Source organism: Rana temporaria, chromosome 4 (genome assembly GCF_905171775.1).
Source record: "Rana temporaria chromosome 4, aRanTem1.1, whole genome shotgun sequence".
NCBI lineage: Eukaryota > Metazoa > Chordata > Amphibia > Anura > Ranidae > Rana > Rana temporaria.
The window spans coordinates 370,686,267-370,706,528 of record NC_053492.1 but is presented as its reverse complement, the minus strand read 5'-3'; the positions used below and the strand labels follow the sequence as shown (position 1 = coordinate 370,706,528).

Sequence of the window (20,262 nt, the reverse complement as noted above, 5' to 3'; positions counted from 1 at the left end):
GCATAACTTTAAACTGGTAACCTTGGCTTTCAAAGCATTGTTCTATGGTTAAAAAACTGACAGGCTGACCTGAACAGAACGCTTAATTGTGTCTAAAATACAAACTGCAGCTAATCACATACATACCGTGCAACACCTCTTCTTTTTCATGTTGAAACTGGCCTTTCAACATTTAGGTTGAAAAACTAAGGTTTGCTTAAAGCGGGGGTTCACCCTAAAAAAAACTTTTTTTTTTCCTAGCATGCCATCAAGCATACTAGCGCGATCTACAGTACGCCTATATTTTATTTTTTGGCGCCGTACTCACTGTTTACTGCCGTAATGAAGTTTCAGACTCCCCTCGGGGAATGGGCGTTCCTATGCACAGAGAAGATGATTGACGGCCGGCTATGGCGCGTCATGCTTCCCGAAGATAGCCGAAATAGGACTTGCCTCTTCACGGCGCCTGCGCAGTCAGCTCCGATGTCTGTGCGCAGGCGCCGTATAGCGCCGTGAAGAGTCTGAAACTTCATTACGGCAGTAAACGGTGAGTACGGCGCCAAAAAAAAAAGAAAGGCATACTGTAGCTCGCGCTACTATGCTTGATGTTATCATAGAAACTTGTTTTTTAGGGTGAAACACCGCTTTAACTACTTGCCTACTGGGCACTTTCACCCCCTTCCTGCCCAGGCCAATTTTCAGCTTTCAGAGCTGTCACAGTTTGCAACATGGTCATGCAACAGCTGCTGCTGCACACATCAATTACAGATCCCTGCCGATGCGCACCGAAGGGGGTGCGTAGGCAGCGCAATCTTTCAGCTATAACACGGCCGAGAAGTGGTTAAAAGGAAAGTGCAGAGAATTAAAAAAATATAAACATTCATACTCAATTACAGTAGGTGGATGCAGCATTGATCCAATGCTGCATATGTCTCCTGCTACCTCTACATCGAGTACCGAGCGACCAAATACCACCGATAGATCAGTTTTTGGGCCAGGTTCTCTGTTGAATATGTACAGTGGGTATAGAAATGAATCGGCCCCTTTAAAATAATCAAATTTTGTTGGTTTCCAGCTTGAAATGAAGACACATATTTTTAGTTTTATTCAGTATTTACTCAACTTATAACATACATACATGCAGTATCTCACAAAAGTGAGTACACCCTCACATTTTTGTAAATAGTTTGTTATATCTTTTCGTGACAACACTGAAGAAATTACACTTTGCTACAATGTAGTTATACATCTTGTATAACAGTGTATATATTTGCTGTCCCCTCAAAATAACTCAACACACAGCCATTAATATCTAAACCATAACAAAAGTAAAGCCCTACGTGAAAATGTCAGAATTGGGCCCAATTAGCCATTTTTCACTCTGAGGATCTGAAAAAAGAATTGTTGTTCTACATAAGGACGGCCTAGGCTATAAGAAGATTGGCAAGACCCTGAAACTGAGCTGCAGCGTGGTGGCCAATACCATACAGCGGTTTAACAGGACAGGTTCCACTCAAAACAGGCCTTGTCATGGTTGACCAATGAAGTTAAGTGAATGTGCTCAGCGTCATATCCAGAGGTTGTCTTTGGGAAATAGACGTATGAGTGGTGCCAGCATTGCTGCAGATGTTGAAGGGGTGGGGGATCAACCTGTCAGGGCTCAGACCATATGCCACATAGGGCACCAAATTGGTCTGCATGGCTATCGTCCCAGAAGGAAACCTCTTCTAAAGATGATGCACAAGAAAGCCTGCAAACAGTTTGCTGAAGACAAGCAGACAAAGGACACGGATTACTGGAACCACGTCCTGTGGTCTGATGAGACCAAGATAAACTTATTTGGTTCAGATGGTGTCAAGTGTGTGTGGCGGCACCCAGGTGAGGAGTACAAAGACAAGTGTGTCTTACCTACAGTCAAGCATGGTGGTGGGAGTGTCATGGTCTGGGGTTGCATTAGTGCTGCCAGCACTGGGGAGCTACAGTTCTCTGAGGGAACCATAAATGTCAACATGTACTGTGACATACTGAAGCAGAGCATGATCCCCTCCCTTCAGAGACTGGGCCGCAGGCCAGTATTCCAACATGATAAGGACCCCAAACACACCTCCAAGACGACCACTGCCTTGCTAAAGAAACAGAGGGTAAAAGTGATGGACTGGCCAAGCTTGTCTCCGTACCTAAACCCTATGGAGCATCTGTGGGGCATGCTCAAACAGAAGGTAGAGGAGTGCAAGGTCTCTAACATCCACCAGCTCCGTGATGTTGTCATGGAGGAGTGGAAGAGGACTCCAGTGGCAGCCTGTGACGCTCTAGTGAACTCTGTGCCCAAGACAGTTAAGGCAGCACTCAAAAATAATGGTGGCCACACAAAATATTGACACTTTGGGCCCAATTTGGACATTTTCACTTAGGGGTGTACTCACTTTTGTCAGCGGCTTAGACATTAATGGCTGTGTGTTGTTATTTTGAGGGGACAGCAAATGTACACTGTTATACAATCTGTACACTTGCTACTAAAAGTGGATATTGGAACATGAAAAAGCTCAGGTGTAGTGCTGTAGAGGTAGAAAAAAAGGCACAAAAATAATGTCCAAATACTGACTGACAAACATCCCTAGGGTTGCAGGTACACCAGGAAAAAAAGAATATTCAAAAGGTTGCCTTAAGGCAGTGTTTCTCAATTCCAGTCCTCAGGCCCCCCCAACAGGTCAGGTTTTCAGGATTTCCATTATTTTGCACAGGTGATTTGATCAGTTTCACTGCCTTAGTAATCACCACAGCCTTTTCATCTGAGGGAAATCCTGAAAACCTGACCTGTTGGGGGGGCCTGAGGACTGGAATTGAGAAACACTGCCTTAAGGCAATGTGCAAAATGCAGCACACTGAGCTAATAGTTGCTTACACTCAGTATGTTGACCAGATCTACCGTATATAGAATTTTAAAATATGCACATGAATGGGATCGCCTTACAGCCAAACTAAAGGCTGGACCCCATATTCAATTACATTTATTTACCATTTTCACAAGCCGTCTCTCTGTATCAGAATAGGATCTATTGGGGGGCTGGTCAATGTTTCTCTGACCTCACAGTATGTACTCAATCTTCCTGTTTAAAGTGGTGTTAAAGGTTCAGCCCTGGTTCCTCCCCCTTGACCAGTGCCCCCAATAGCAAGCTGCTTGCTATAGGGGCACTGGTGTATGCTCGCTCCCAAGCCCGGCTGTATGTGTCCACAAGACACACAGAGCCATGGCTCTATCCCACGCCTCGCTCTCTCTTCATTTGCTCACTGGCTGTGATTGACACCAGTCAGTCACAGGACAGCTGAGGCTTTTGTGTACATTGCTGGATTGAGAGGGGGCTCAAGCGAGTATTAGGTGGGCTGTGGGGGGAGCAACACACAGAAGGTTTTTTACCTTTATGCATAGAATTCATGGATAAAAAAACGTTCAGTCTTTACAACTACTTTAAATGATGGCATGTGCATATATAGGAAGCCGTATTGTTTGTCATATATACTGTCGTTGCTTCTTACTACATATGATAATTTTCTGGCAAGTTCAGCCACTTTTAAATGCAAAAAATGCTGAACAAATCAAGGCAACTTACCACTAACTGCTTTTGATACTTTTGTCTAAAATTAGTGCTTGTAGGTTGCTGTGATCCAGCTCATCAATAGAGAATTAATTTAAATTGTCAAATAATTACCATCTGCATGGCCAGCAAAATGAGTCATGTTTGAGCTGGCAAAAAAAAAAACATTCACTAAACAAAGATACTAACTTAGTGACCTGATATATAGATTACCACTAGATGGAGTATTTACAAAACTCTATATGACATTCAATAACCAGAATGAAAAAACAGGTTAGTAAAATGGGAAAGCCAGGTGAAAAATTGCAGTGGTAGTGAGTAGAGCAGTAAACAAATGTCCAATCAGTGAAATAGGTTTTCTAAATGCTTTATTTCTTGGCCCAACACGACCAACATCAACATGAGGTAGGACAGGAAAGGTTGATGAAGTGAGAAAACCTTACAGTATCAGGCTTGGATAGAAGGAAGAGCAATCCTACTCTCAGTAGTAGTAGATACAGTGGGTGAAGTGCCCTCGGACAGACCCCTGCCACAGGCCTGGCAGCCGAAGTGTCACTTTAACCACTTGACCACCAGGCACGTAAACCCACTTAAAGGGGTTTTCCAGCCATTTTTTGAGTTTATTAAAAGTCAGCAGCTACAAAAAGTGTAGCTGCTGGCTTTTAATAAACTGACACTTACCTGCTCCACGGCTCCAGCGACGCGCCGGCCGGGGCTCCGCTCCTCGCCCCCCCTCTCTGGCCGGCGTCTTCATTCTTACTGTGCCACACCCGAAACAAGAACCAGAAGACGAACCCCACAAAATGGCGTCCGCTCAAGAAGTACCCTCCCCCAGCATGCCCCGCGAAGGAAAACCCCTCCTGATTGGCTGCTGGCAAGAGGCGCTTCAGACTGAACTCTACTGCTGCCACCTGTCGCCCTGAGGTGGAAAGGTACCTCTGGAACACAGAATGAACTGGCAGTAGAGCCCAGCTAGAGTAGAGACCTAATTTACATGAATTAGCTGGATGAGAGCCAAGTAACTCTCTCATCCCGCTCTAAATTTTAGATAGCACCTGGACTGAAAGTACACAGGCTCTACAATAAAAAAATTCCTTTACAAACCCTTTAAGGATTTTAACCATATAAATAATATAAAGACATCTGGATAGGGTGAGGTTAAATAAATACACATGTTTTGTGTAGGATTTATCATCAGTGCCTATCCTTTCAGCTACAGTATCCAGCTCTGCTGTCATCTAATTCATGATGTAATTCCTATGGAAACCTGCATAGATGGCAGCACTATGTCTATGATGCATCCTGTGGGTGGTCTCCCTGCAAACAGCACTACACTCCCCCTTAGCAGCATCACTTGCTTCTGCATAGAGACGAAGCAGCTGGCTTGCTTTAATTCAATAAGGCATTCAGGAAGCGAAAAGCAAAAGCAAATAGAAAAAAAAAAGAATCAGATGACATAGAAGTCAAAAGACAATGCACTGAAAGCAAATCAATGGAAATTGTAGGCAAACCCTACCCTTTCAGTGATTCCTGGTTCTTCCACTTCCCCTGATGTATGGCTGGTGAAATATAGCAGGATGGATCCAGATTATGCAGCGTTTGAAAGTGCCCTATGTAATGAATTTAAAGATTTCTTCAAAAAGGTCAGTGATGCATACAAGGAAATGAAAGAAGACTTGACACCATACAGAGATGATCGCTACTACAGGTACTGTAATATGGCTCCTGCTAAAATTCACCTGTCACTGCTGCCTCTATAGGGTATTACTGCAATAAACTGGCTCCATCACCAATGTTAATATTATGCTGATGCTTTAAAATATAGGTGGTATGGCATCGATAGGCACTGTATAGTTGACAAAATGTATATATTTTAAGAAGCGTGGCATAGACTGACATCTCTCCTGTAATAATGCCTCTGTAGTCCATGTCTGTCAGTCTGTTGTTGTTCTGAACTACCTACAGGTTGTCTCTTAGCATGGCCTAAAACGCACTATACTATACTGGTATATTGTGTACTTATTACTATACAGAGAATGAGAAGTCTCTATTCACCAGCTCTACTTAAAACCCCTTAACCAAAACAATAAAAATCCAACAAAAAACAGTACCTCCCGCCGGTCTCCAGTCTTCCTCAATTTCTACGATCCAGATGGCCGGGGCAGTTTATATTTATTCAGGATTTGTATGTGCTGCTGTGCTGTTATTAATGTGTGTTAAAGGGGTTGTAAAGGTACAATTTTTCCCCCCTAAATAGCTTTCTTTACCTTAGTGCAGTGCCCCTTCACTTACCTCATCCTTCGATTTTGCTTTTAAATGTCCTTATTTCTTCTGAGAAATCCTCACTTCCTGTTCTTATGTCTGTAACTCCACACAGTAATGCAAGGCTTTCTCCCTGGTGTGGAGTGTTGTGCTCGCCCCTCCCTTGGACTACAGGAGAGTCAGGACGCTCTCTACATTGCAGATAGAGAAAGGAGCTGTGTGTAAGTGGGCGTCCTGACTCTCCTGTAGTGCAAGGCAGGGGGTGAGCACGACACTCCACATCAGGGAGAAACCCTTGCATTACTGTGGTGAGTTACAGACAGAAGAACAGGAAGTGAGGATTTCTCAGAGGAAATAAGGACATTTAAAAGCAAAATCGAAGGATGAGGTAAGTGAAGGAGGACTGCACTAAGGTAAAGGAAGCTATTTAGGGAAAAAAATTACCTTTACCCCTTTAAAGCGGTGGTTCACCCTGCTGAACAACATTTCAGCATACAATTCGGCATCGTAGCGCGAGCTACAGTATGCCGGTCTTACATTTTTTAACCCCGTACTCACTGTTTAATCGTACATAGACGATTCCGTCTGCCGCGGGGAATGGGCGTTCCTAGCAAGAGGGAGGGTGATTGACGGCCGACTCTGGCACGTCACGCTCCCCGAAGACAGCCGGAGTAGGTCTCGGCTCTTCACGGCGCCTGCGCACAGGCTATGCGCAGGCGCCGTGAAGAGCCAAGCCTATTTCGGCTATTTCCGGAGAAGCATGACGCGCCAGAGCCGGCCGTCAATCACTTTCCGTCTGGATTGGAACGCCCATTCCCCGTGGGCAGTCGGAATCGTCTAGGTAGGATTAAACAGTGAGTACGGGGATAAAAAATGTAAGACCGGCATACTGTAGCTCGCGCTACGATGCCGAATTTTATGATAGAATAAAAAAAAAAAAATTTTTTTTTTTTTTTAATAGGGTGAACCCCCGCTTTAAGTTATATTTTATCTTACTATGCAGCGATTATTCGCACAGACATTGGGGCAGATCCACAAAGGTATTACCCTGGCATATCTCTTGATACGCCGCGTAATTTCAAATTTTGCGCCTCGTATCTTTGTTTTGTATCCTCAAAACAAGATACGACGGCATCTCGGCTAGATCCGACAGGCGTACGTCTTAGTACGCCGTGGGATCTAAGCTGCAATTCTTCGGCGGCCGCTAGGTGGCGTTTCCGTCGAAAACAATGTCGAGTATGCAAATTAGCTAGTTACGGCGATCCACGAACGTACGTCCGGCGCATTTTTTTTATGTCGTTTGCGTTCAGCTTTTTCTGGCGTATAGTTAAAGCTGCTGTTATGAGGCGTACTCAATGTTAAGTATGGCCGTCCTTCCCGCGTAGAAATTTGAAATTTTTACGTTGTTTGCGTAAGTCGTTCGCGAATAGGGATTTGTGTAGAATGACGTCACCGTCAGAAGTATTGGCTTGTTCCGGGTTAATTTCGAGCATGCGCATTGGGATACCCCCACGGACGGCGCATGCGCAGTTAAAAAAAAACATGGTTTACGTCGGGTCACGACGTATTTACATAAAACACGCCCCCATCACAGAGATTTGAATGGGGCGCCATTATGCCACCAAAGATACACTACGCCGCCGTAACTTACGGCGCGAATTCTTTGAGGATTCGAAAAAAGAAAAAAATAAGTTACAGCGGCGTAGTGTATCTTGGATACGCTGCGCCCGGCGGAAGATTACGCGAAGGTACGTGGATCTGCCCCATATTCTCTAACATTCCTAGTAAAAGATAAAAGTATATACAGTATGCTGTTAAAAAAAAATGTAAATGTATATATCATTAATAGCTAAGGCAAACAATGCTTTGTGGTCGGTGGGAGTAAAAAAAATTCCCCAAAGTTGGTGGTAAGTGAGAGCAATAATGCCACATTGTCGGTTTTAGTGAGAGTAATAGTGTGCCATTGTTGGTGTCAGTGGGAGGAAAAATGCCCAACGTCGGTGTCAGTTGAAGGAATAGTGGCCCAATATTGATATTAGTTGAAAGTATATTGTCCCATTATTGGTATCAGTGAAAGAAAAAGTGTCCCATCATTAGTGTCAGTGGAAGGAATTGTTCCCCATTATTGGTGGCAGTAGAAGAAATGGTTCCCCATTATCGTGGTACAATGGTATGAATAATGCCCCATTATTTGTGTCAGAGGGGTAGTATAGTGCCCCATGTAGGACTGCAGTTTTGGGACAACTCTTCTTAGAGGAAAATGTCAACTTTGTTAAAAAAAGAAAACACATCCTGCAGTAGGATAAGGATTTATTAAAGCGGAAGTTCCACTTTTGGGTGCGCACTGTGATTAGGGTTGCCACCTCATCCCTTTAAACCCGAACACATATGAACTACACAGGTTCTGGGGCTAATTTAATGCAAATAAGGCACCAAGTGAGTTTAATTACCACCTTAATCAGCCACAGAACCTGTGTAATTAATATGTGTTCATTTTTAAAGGGATGAGGTGGCAACCCTAACTGTGATTGGTCAGGCGATCGCCTGGGACCTGTCACATGTCCCAGGCGATCGCCTACAGGGAGGGGCCGCTGTAGGCAATATGATGTATCGCCTAGGCGGAAGGAGGAAGTGGGACAGGAAGTCAAAAAGAAATGACATGCCAAATGTGTCATGTAAGGGGGCAAGGAGTGGATTAAAGTGGTTGTAAACCCACTTTTACCTACAGGTAAGCCTATAATAAGGCTTACCTGTAGGTATAAAGAATATCTCCTAAACCTGTACGGTTTAGGAGATATTCCCCTCGCAATGCGCCGCTGATTGCAGCGGCGCATGCGCAGGGGGGAATCCACGGCGAAAGGACCGGCAGCCGCCGGACCTTGCCGAATTTAAATCTCCCGCGCACGGGAGTGACATCATCGCCACTCCAGCCAATCACAGCGCTGGAGCGGCGATACCTGGAAGACACGCCGCAGCAAGGTGACATCTCGCTCGGCATGGACCAGGTAAGAGTTCTTCACCTCGTTCCGAGGTAAGTATTTCATAATCAGCTAGTATGCGGTGCATACTAGCTGATTATGCCTTTTGCCTTGCAGGTTTGAAAAAAAAAATGTTTATGCGGTTTACAACCGCTTTAAGTGGAAGTTCCACTTTTGGGTGGAACTCCGCTTTAATGCCGACATACCATTGAACCATAAAACATTTGTTGTGTGGAGATCCGCGTGTATTTCAAGTCTTGGCCCTGTTAATTGGCATGAAGGTGGAGCAAAAAAGTACAATGAGACATGAATTGTATTCTTCTTCCAACATAAACACGAACTTCCAACATCACCAAAAATGTACATTGGTAAATAATAAACAATTGCTTTTACAAGGAGAGCACTATAACAGGAAGTACAAAACCTCCCAAAAATATCTTCAGTATTTCTGCAAATCCCAATAGTAACAACAGAATGGCTCTGTATGTGCTGAAGACTGCAGTCAGTGGAGCTCCACTATACACAGGAATCATGTGTCCTCCACTTCCTGTAGTGGAGCTTCAGATGCAGAGATTCACAATAAAGTTCAGTAAAAAAAAAAAAAAAAAAGTGGAGGACACATGCTTCCTTTCATCAGTGGAGCTCCACTCGCAGCCAGACCCCTCTCCTTTCCTCCCCCCTGGAATGAGGGAAGCCTAGAGAAGAGGGCGGGGTGTGACGTATACGGAAGAGGGCGTTTCCCAAACATGTGTGGAAGCGGCTTGGTTGCTCAGTGAGTTGGCAGCTGAAGGAAGGCGGACGGGAGGTTGAGGGAGCATTGGAGGCGTCATGGAGCCGTAAGTGTGTGTGTGGGGGCTGGGAGCTTCCGGAGCTTACACCTGCGTGCTGTACACTAATAGGGAGCTGCATTCGTGTGTTGTGGAGAGAGATAGTTCAGAGCCTGTTGTACGGTGGCCGGAGGGTGTGTGACACCTTATGTGCTGCAGGGAATGTGAAAATAATACAGCCTCCCATATTATCAGACTTTGTACATGTTTGGGGAGCCATTCTTTTTCTCGGGTCTCCCATCGTCATTGGAGGGTGATATTAAACATATGCCTTTATGTATCCTTAATAAGAATAATAATGTGCATTGCAGCACAATGTACTAACATGAAGCGTGGTCAGTGGCGGTGCGTCCATAAGGGGCGCGGGGCACCGAAATTACAGCGGCGGGGTAGGCTCTAATAGGCGTCCAAAAAGGTGTCCAAAAAGGTGAACAGCGTGCGCCATGCTGGTTCACTCAGTGTTGTTTTAGGAAAGCGAATGAATACCTAACACTGAACTGCCTCTTAGCCAATCGGGTGCTCAGGTCTGTTACCTGTCACCTGATAGGCGGCGTCCAATCACAGTGCCTGTTGTTTCAGCCAATCAGGTGTCCAATCATAGCAGAGATCGTAGAAGACATTGCGGAGCGCGGGGGACACTGCCCCGATCCGCTGCCCCACCGAGACAAGGTAAGGGGAGGGCGGGGGTTGCACACTGGCAGCATTTCATGGGCACAGTGTCTGCGTTTTGATGGGCACAGTGTCTGCAGTTGATGGGGTTTTTTTTTTTTTGTATGTTTGCACCCCCCCCCCAAATTATGCGCACCATCAGAAGATAAGGAAAGAATACAAATAAGGAAGGAAGGAATGGCAGCACTCCAAGGATCTCCAAAAACACTTTATTTGGCAATCGCACTGCAACAGAAAAAAAAAAAGCTGCAACTTTAATGGCAGTGATTAGCAACCTCTAATGGTACTGTGGTGGGCAATCTGACATGAATTGACGCTGGGGGGAACTGACTAACTACCACTGACCACCAGTGACATTGATACAGTGATAATATACACGGTTAGTGTACTGATGACACTGGCTGGGAAGGGGTTAACTATGGCGATCAAGGGGTTAAATGTGTGCTTCTTTTACTAATAGACCTTAGTTTCTCATCCCTGCTTTGCAGGGATGATAAACTGGCAGATCGCTCGCTCTGTACAGAGCTCTGTGTTTATCAACACAGCTCTGGGCTGTGATTGTACATATCCGATCAGCAGAACCCAGCCTTGAATCCTTGGCCAGGATTTGCTGACAAGCTCCCGTTGTGTACAATCTCAACGTGGGCGCCCTAAACCCGGAAGCAGGTAGCTACATAAGAGTATATCATTTTTCCTATGCGGGCAACTTGTGCGCAAGTGGTTAAAGGCTAACCACTTCACCTTTAACCGCTACTGGACCGCCCACTGCATATATACTGCAGCAGGGCTGCCCAGTTGCACAAAATCACTTGCCTGTATGTGATTTTGTGCACGCGGAGTAGGGGGGTGCACGCGCTGTGGTGGGAACAGCGTCTCCGATGGGCGCTGCGACCTGCCGATCGTTCAGTGGAGAGACGAAGCAGCGGTCTGCCTATGTAAACAAGACAAACCGCTGATTTGTCAGGGAGCAAAAGAGAGATCTTGTGTTTCAGCTAATCTTTTTTTTTTTTTTTTTCCACCAGTGTATCTGCCCCCCATACAGTTAGTAAGCACCTCCCAGGCACACACTTAAACCTTTGAATGCCCCTAGTGTTAACCATTTTCCTGCCAGTGTCATTTATACAGTGATCAGTACATTTATTAAAGCAGGAGTTCACCCATAAAACAATGTTTCCCCTTAGATGGATGCTAGATGGATGCTCGTTTTGTCTAGGGGAATCGGCTAGTTGTTTTAAAATATGAGCTGTACTTACAGTTTTCGAGATGCATCTTCTCCGTCGCTTCCGGGTATGGGTCTTCGGGAGCGGGCGTTCCTTCTTGATTGACAGTCTTCCGAGAGGCTTCCGACGGTCGCATCCATCGCGTCACTAGTAGCCGAAAGAAGCCGAACGTCGGTGCGGCTTTATACTGCGCACCGACGTTCGGCTTCTTTCGGAAAATCGTGACGCGATGGATGCGACCGTCGGAAGCATCTCGGAAGACTGTGAATCAAAATATGAACGCCCAGTCCCGCAGCCCATACCCGGAAGCGGCGGAGAAGATGCATCTCGTAAACGGTAAGTACGGATCATATTTTAAAACAACTAGCCGATTCCCCTAGACAAAACGAGCATCCATCTAAGGGTAAAAAGTATTATGTACGGGTGAACCCCCGCTTTAAGCACTGGTCCCTAAAAAGTGTCACTTAATGTCTGATTTGTCCGCAGCAATGTCCTGCTAAAAAACGCTGCTTGCTGCCATTACTAGTAAAACAAATTGCCATCAATCTACCCCATAGTTTGTAGACGCGATAACTTTTGCGCAAACCCATTTGATATATACGCTTATTGTGATTTTTATTTTATTTTTTGACCAAAAAATTAAGCAGAATACATAATGGCCTAAACTGATTAAGAAATTTTTTTTTTTATTGGGAATATTTTATAGCAGAAAGTAAAAAAAAAATTTTTTTATTCAAAATTGTAGTTTTTTTGTTTATGGCACAAAAAATTCAAACCGCAGAGGTGATCAAATACCACCAAAATAAAGCTCTATTTGTGGGGGAAAGAAAAGAGACGTCAATTTTATTTGGGTACATCGTCGCACGACCACGCAATTGTCAGTTAATGCAATGCAGTATTGCAAAAAATGGCCTGGCCAGGAAGTGGGTAAAACCTTCTGGAACTGAAGTGGTTAAAAATAAATGTACATGATTTTGCAGGTGAAAAAACTGTGCGTTTATTATATTTTTACAGGAGCCTGAAAAGCATTGTACCTGTGATCACCAGGTTGTGGCTTGCTATGGGGGCACTAGGAAGGGAGGATCAACCAGGAGCACTGGTGGGGGACCCCAGAAGAGGAGGTTGGGGGCTGCTCTGTGCAAAACCATTACACAGAGCAGGCAAGTATAACATGTTTTAGTAAAAATCAAACCTTTTAAAATCACTTTAAACAGAAGGTCTGGCCCAAGAATTATTGCTGAGTGAGTGAGTGACTTATATAGCGCAACACATGCAAACTGAATCGCCTCTGGGCGCTTAGTATCCATTCCCTGAATGAATTTTTTGATCTCAAAAGAGATGGGTTTTGATCTTTCTTCTGAAGGCCAAGTGGTTCACCTCCAATCGGACGGTGGTTGGTAGGGCTTTCCACAGTCTAGGTCCTTGGACTGCAAATCTTCATTCTCCCTGAGGAACTCCGCATGACACTGTGCGTTCTTCTGAAGTGAAATGCCCAAGTTTCACTATTTGTGATCGGTTTTCCAAAAAGGAGAACCAGGGTAAATCACATTTCGCGACTCTGGCTACTTCAGCTAGCCGAGTCAGTAATATTTTGTGGTCTACAGTATCAAAAGCAGCACTTAGGTCCAACGATACCAGAAGACAAGATTCTCCTTCATCCGCTGCCTCAAGAGCGTCATCCCATATTTTGAACAGTGCTATTTCTGTCCCGTGACCTGGACGGAAACCCGATTGAAACGGATCGAGTAATTTATGGGTGTCTAAATGGTGTTGTACAACTTATTTCTCCATTATCTTGGAGAAGACATTTAGGGCTGTTATGGGTCGACGGTGGTTTGAGTCTTTGGGGTCAAGGGTGTTTTTTTTTTAAATTAGTTTAATTATGCCTTGTTTTATCAAGGTTGGTACCATGCCCCCCTTGAATGACTGGTTTATGAGCTGCGTGATAGCTGGTGCCAAAATATCGTCACATTCTTTCAGCAGTTTGGTTGGGATGATATCATTGGGCGCTGTGCTGTTTCGCAGAGTACCGATGATATTTTTGGTGGCATCGATGGAAATGGGTTTTAGAGTGAAATGAGTTGTTTGTGGCAGTTTTATATGGGTATTTTTGGTTTGTGATTTGGGGAGGGGTTGATGACGGTTCGATTTTGCTGAATACTTTCACAGATTTTTTTTCAATTTTAATCATGAAATAATCCGATAATTCGTTGCAAAATTCTTGCTCTAACTCATTGTAGCACTACCACCGAAGGAGCTGCTAAATATTTTTGGGCGGCATGTTGCCTTTATCTTCTCACCGTCCAGGGTAGTATATGAGAGTTGAAAAAGTTCAGTGTCCACACTTTACACTTCTTTTCTAAGATTTATTTGAAGAACTTGGTAAGAAAGAAGAAGTGATTGAAGGGTAAACAGGTAGATAGGTTCAGGTGCATAATTTCAATGAGGAATCACTCCTGCTTCCAGCAGCACAGCTCTCGTCACCACTCTAGCTAGAGTGGGTTTTGCGCACACGGATAGGTCCATCTCACCGACCATGAAAGATGGAATCACTTCCAGCGACTATGTGCACCCCATGGGGCAGACATTGTTTCCCGAAGACAGTGCTGTTTACCAAGACCATAGTGCTCCAATTCACACAGCTGGCGTGGTTTGATGTGCATGCTGGCAAAGTCTCCCAACTTCCCTGGACGTCAGTCGCCGGACCTCTATGGTCAGTTTTGGAGAACAAGGTTTGGGCTCGTTTTCCGCCTCTATCACGTCTATGAGAACTGGAACAATTTTTGCTGAAGAGTGGTATCATATTTCATTGTCCACTATCGAAGACTTTTATATTTGTCAATTCCCAGGAGAATTCAGGCCGTCGTGGATGCCAAAGGCGGTCTAACACAATGTTGGGTAACAATTTTGTTCTTTTACCTAGTGGTTCCATAATTTTGTCCAACCCATGTATTTATCACCCAAATATATCTAGTGATGCGGCAAAAATAATTAACAATAAGAAATATTCACCAATAAATTAACGGGGTCAGTGAATGAGCCAAAATGAGTTACAACATTTTATACAGCGCCCAAAGGTTGAATAAATTGTGGTAAAAACATCTTTCCTCACTCCTGTGTGATGGTGGCTAAATAAAAAGTCAAAATCAAACACCAAGTTCTGTTGTTCACCCCACACATGAATCTACTCTCACCAAACAATATTGCCACACTTTCACAGATATGGCAGTAGCACTTATGAGATCCCAGAAGGTAAAGCTGCCTCTGCATTCAATTTGCTGTCTTCTGATGTTTGTATGTGATCTCTCCACCAGCGGGCATGCACAGAAATAGGCCATAAATAGTGTGATACTGTAGGGTTAAAACCCTTTTATCAGTACAGAGCCATTCTACTCGCATTTGAATGTCACAACAAAGCAATCAGCATATCCACAACGACCCACAAAAGTGAGAAACGAGTGCTCCCAACTTTGTCTCGCACAGCCGGCCACGCTGTAAAAGGACACACTGCCAAATGCACAGCTGAAAGTCACTGAGAAATACGCATGCAATGCCTGGCCTCTATCGTAATGTGTTTCGTCAGTCTTGACAACTTCTTCCAGAGGGAAATCATGCTGTGCGTGTTTTTGGAGAAAGCTAGAGAACGGGTAGAAGATCTGTTTATTGTATGTCTGCCAGAAGGGCAGGCTTTCCTCACACTTTATGTGGGCAGTACTACAGAGAAAACCATACAGTAAGCAAACAGAAATCTCCCTAGTTGAAACAAAAATTACAGTAAAAACTTGACATCGGGTCAAACCTTTCCCCCTCCATTTGGGCATATTGGAGTTCATGTGCATATTTGTGCTTGGCTTGTTATTGTCATCAGTTGTGTAATTAATGTGTTCAAAATTCTTGACTACATACCACAACTTCTTTACTACTTTAGTGTCCTGCTGTTCCCAAATCTTATCTACACAACACGCATTGAACAAAGGAGTCTCCTTTTAAATTTATATGGGAAAAACGTGGACCGAGTTTGGCATCTGTCATACAATATTGCTTCAAGCTCGCAGGTGGCCTTGGCATTCCAAACTTGGGATATTACACAGCAGCTCAGGTCACACCATTCGCATCCTTTTACACGCCACCCATGAATTGCCCCTCTATACCCATATCAATATTGTCGAGTGTGTCCCTCTTCCCATCTTTCATTTGAATTGGTTAAGTCCGCACTTATGACCCTCCTATAGTAGACCTTACTCTGCAACAATACCTGAGGCTTTTCTCCATGGCAAATATGTTGAAACTCCTGTAAATGGAGCACTGGAAAGAACTGGGAGAATCAATATACATGGCAAACTGAAATAACATTTGAGCTGCTGCAGCAAAATGCTCAACCAACATTTTGGCTCAAGATAATTCACACAAAGTTTTTTTTTTACCGATACATGATTCCTAACTGCATTGCTAAAGTCGCTGACGGAACCTGGTCTTTTTGGTTGAATACCTGAACTTGGATTACTCTCTTCTGTTGCTCTAAATGCAGCTCTTGGGTGGTCATTGGCATGGCATGCCAGGTTGGACCCCACAAACCTGTTGTGTTTTTTTATTTTTAATCTCTTTTCTGTCTCCTCCTCCCTCGTTTTTTTTTTCTATGCCCCCCCCCCTTTACCTCTACTTCTTCTTTTCCCCCATCCTCTCTACTTCTTTAGCCCTTTACTAAACTGGACTACTTTTTTTTGTCTATTACCTTTCTTTGCTTTCTCCATGCTCATTGCCACAAACAGGGACTCGTGACGCTTACTCAGATGTGTCTGCAACTTGAGGCTAGTCCTCCATTCTATGATCACCTGTGCTTATGTGACTGAAACATTGTATGGTATTGCGTAATACCACACTTGCCAGACGTCCTTTCCTGTCTGTATTCACATTGCAGTGTTTCCAGTGTCTATTATAATACTTGGATCACCTCTTTCCAATGTACACTGCTATTTTGTTGAATTGTGTATGTATTTTGCTCTGGTGGTGTTAACTACACTTTCAAGATATCTCTCAGGAACTGAAAACATAATCTCTGAAACGACATAATTTCTCAGAAACCGAAAACAATAATTCTGTCTCTGAGCTCTGCAGGTATTTCATATGGAAAAGAATAGGCTACATACCACAATTGTGATCCAAAATCCTTTATTGGGACATCCAAGCATGACACCACAACAACAGAGTGCCTGGTAAACGCATTTCACACTGTTATAAGTGCTTAATCTGAAAATTAGGTGTTCCGTTGGATTAGGTGACCTGTCAGTGTTCATAACGGAAGTGATGTTGTCTTGCATTTCACACTTATTGCACTGCGTGACACTGTTTTGATGTTGAATTTTAAAAGCAGGGGCAAGCTTGCCGATCTCACTCGTTTGCAAATCTGATAGAAAGCCGCTGCTTTTAAAATTTAACATCAAAACCGTGTCGTGGAGTCCTAAATACTGTGTTTCACGATATAAGCTCAGTTTACTAGTAAAAATAAGTGTGAAATGTAAGACTAGACTATCTGTAAGACTAGATATCTGCTTGGCAACTTCAAACTTGGCACTCAGCTGAGTGCAGGGGGTGTACCAAGATGGCCGTGATGGGACGTCACTTCCGTTACAAGATTTGACGGCTTGCCTAATCTCACAGAACACAGGCAGTTCCTTTTTGACCTCATAGCATTTGCTCTGATACAGTATGCATTGTCAGTTGTGAGGCCTTTTATAGAGAGGTGTGTGCCTTTCCAAATCAATTTTAATTTGCCACAGATGGACTCCAATCAAGGTGTAGAAACATCTCAGCACCAGTGTTGTTGCAAATGGTCTGAATACTTATGACAAGGTGATATTTTAATCTTTTCTTTTTAATTCGGACATTTCTAAAATTCTGTTTTCACTTTGTCATTATGGGGCACTGAGTGTGGATTATTGGGGGGAAAAATTATTTTAAACAACCTGATTTTATCGGGCTGCAATATAAAAAAAAAAAAAAAAATTGAAAAAGGTGTACAGGGCCTGAATACTTTGTGAATGCGCTCTATCAAAGAAGAAAATCAGAGCATCGTGTACGCTCAACAGTTATCAGAGAGAGATAATTTCATATTGCTTGTTGCGCAGTTGGGTCACTAAGTTATTGAACTTTGTAACCAGATTTGATATTGTACTTTCATCCATGAGGTTTTCTTAAACATAATTTCCTGTGCAATAACGTCATTTTATCTGACTGCAGTTGATCCCTGTATTGGACACATTGTCCATCTGGCACTCTGTTATAACCACCAATTGCAGTGACATTTACAGTTTTGGGAATCAAATGTGCAAAATTCCATCTAATACATTTACATTGTTACAATAGTTCAAAATATTATTTTCTTTCTCTGTAGCCCCATTCCTACCTTGTTTTTCTCCTAACACCCCCCCCCCCCCCCATTTCACAACCTGTTTCAGTTGATTGTAGTGACTCTTGGTCTTGGGAAACGGATGCAATTATGTATGGTTCCATCCAGTCTGTTTTGCTATGTCCAGGCGGGTTGCGCAATTATTTACTTTATTACAGGAATTTCATTTGTGTTAAATTACTCACCGAAACTTTTTTTACAATAGGCCTTTGGAAATGCTGTGAAAAATTGTTTTTCTTTCTCCCAAAGCTGAGGAACGTTTTGAAAATTGCACTTTTTACCCAATATAGAGTTCTGTATAACTCTGTAGTTTGATGGGCAACATCAACCGTGTTCACCAGATATTTTGAAAATTTACAAGGATGAAATTAATACAGTATATACCTGCCAAACCTTATATTGCACATAAAACTGTTTTAACTGGGTATAGGGTGGAATTCTGTAAGTATGCAAACCTTTTATCTTTGTGCTGCTAGCTATTGTAATTCTACCAAACACAACTAGCAGGAAGTGTCAGATTCATTATAAAGAATGTTTGTTTATATAAGTCAGGGTTGGTTCACACCAGATGCTTTCCAGTGCATTTTTAAGTCATATCCAGACTAAATGTGCAGCGTTTTACCATGTATTTCAAAGGCCCTAGTTTACACCAGTGCGGTCATTTTCAGTGCTTTCAACAAAAGTACAATCTGCTACACTTTTTCATCCGAAACACTTCAAAATGTGTAAACACACAGGAATGCACAGTTGGATTGATTCGCTAAGGCCGGGTTCACACTGGTATGACACAACAGTCGTACAACTGTGGATCTGACTTTGCCCTGTGACTTTAAGTCCGACATCAGTCCAACTTCAATGAATGGGGACCTGACTTTGATCCCGACAATGCAGGCCCTTTGTGACTGGTATGAATCTTTAGGGGGAACTCAACGCCAAATAAAATGGCCAGCATGGGTTCCCCTCCAAGACCATACCAGACCCTTATCCGAGCACACAGCCTGGCAGGGCAGGCAAGGGGGTGGGGACGAGCGAGTGCCCCCACCCTCCTAAACTGTACCAGGCCGCATGCCCTCAACATCGGGGGGGGTGGGCTTTAGGGCAGGGGGGGGCCTTGCACCTCAATGTACCTTGTCCCCATGTTGAGCACAAGGGCCTCTTCCCGCCAACCCTGGGCGTTGGTTGTCAGATGCTGCGGGCGGGGGGGGCTTATCGGAATCTGGAAGCCCCCCTACCCTATGTGAATGAGTATGGCGTACATTGTATCCCTACCTATTCACCCAAAAATAAAAGGTGTCAAAAATAAAACGCAGTACACAGGTTTTTTAAAGTAATTTATTAAGGCAGCTCCGGCATCGCTTGCGATTTCTTCTCACCTCTCCGGGTCTTCTCCGCTGATGTCTTCTAGCCCTCTCTGCTGTGTTCTAACTCTGCCGAGTCTTCTCGCTCCTTTGGCGGATCTTCTCTTCTTTCTTCTCCCTTTGTTCTTCTTCCGATGTTGACTCCATGCTCTCTCCTGCTCTAATGCTGGGTGTGCATGGGGCAGGGTCACCAGCTGATGTCATCCGGAAACCCTGCCCTTATGACGTCACCGCCCCACTGTGCCCCGGGCGGCGACGTCATAAGGGGCGAGGCCTCCGTATGACGTCAGCAGATGACCCCGCCCCATGCCAATATAAGTGGTGGCACACCGCGCACCCAGCATTGGTGCGGGAGAGAGCGTTGAGCCAACATTGGAAGAAGAACCGGAGAGGGCTAGATGACATCAGAGGAGAAGAAATGCTGGAGCTTCCCTTTAATAAATTGCTTCAAAAACCTACGTACTGCATTTTTTTTTTTTTTTTTACACTGTGTGACGTCATATGGGCGGGGCTTCCGGATGACATCAGCTGGTGGCCTGGCGCACTGGCTCACACAGATTAAGGCACACATTGAGGCAGGGACGCCCAAAGAAACTCTCTTGTCCTCCTTTCCAACGCTACTAAAAGGGGTGGCATATCTGGTGGACGCATCAGCAGAATCCGTACGCATGTCTGCAAGATCCGCAGCTTTGACCAATTGGGCAAGGAGGGCCTTATGGCTCAAGACGTGGCAAGGGGATAACGCTTCTAAGATTAAACTGTGCGGAATTCCCCTTACAGGAGATCTGCTGTTTGGGTTAGGTTTGGAGGCTGTGTAAAACCGAACAGCCGACAAGAAAAAGGCCTTTCCCATTAAAAAAAAGTATGGGGAGCAGGCTAAAAAAGTTTCGAAATACATTTTGGGGACAGAAGGGTAAAGGTTATGGGGGAGCGATTTTTTCACCCTCCTGAACAGCCCCAAAAGTCACAG

At 44.2% G+C, this 20,262-nt stretch overlaps 1 protein-coding gene across 3 annotated transcripts in view; it reads left to right on the top strand.

Moving 5' to 3' along the window:
• The first annotated feature begins 4,932 nt into the window (after window positions 1-4,932).
• Window positions 4,933-20,262, top strand: part of TMEM181 (transmembrane protein 181) — a 73,788-nt gene continuing 58,458 nt past the window's right edge. The window contains exon 1 of one of the 3 annotated variants that reach the window (XM_040350945.1): window positions 4,933-5,280. In XM_040350945.1, coding sequence (XP_040206879.1) covers window positions 5,150-5,280 — 131 coding nt within the window. In that variant the 5' untranslated portion in view covers window positions 4,933-5,149. Of the gene's footprint in view, window positions 5,281-9,479; window positions 9,649-20,262 lie in introns of those variants that run through there. The other 2 variants (XM_040350946.1, XM_040350947.1) reach the window with 2 other exon arrangements.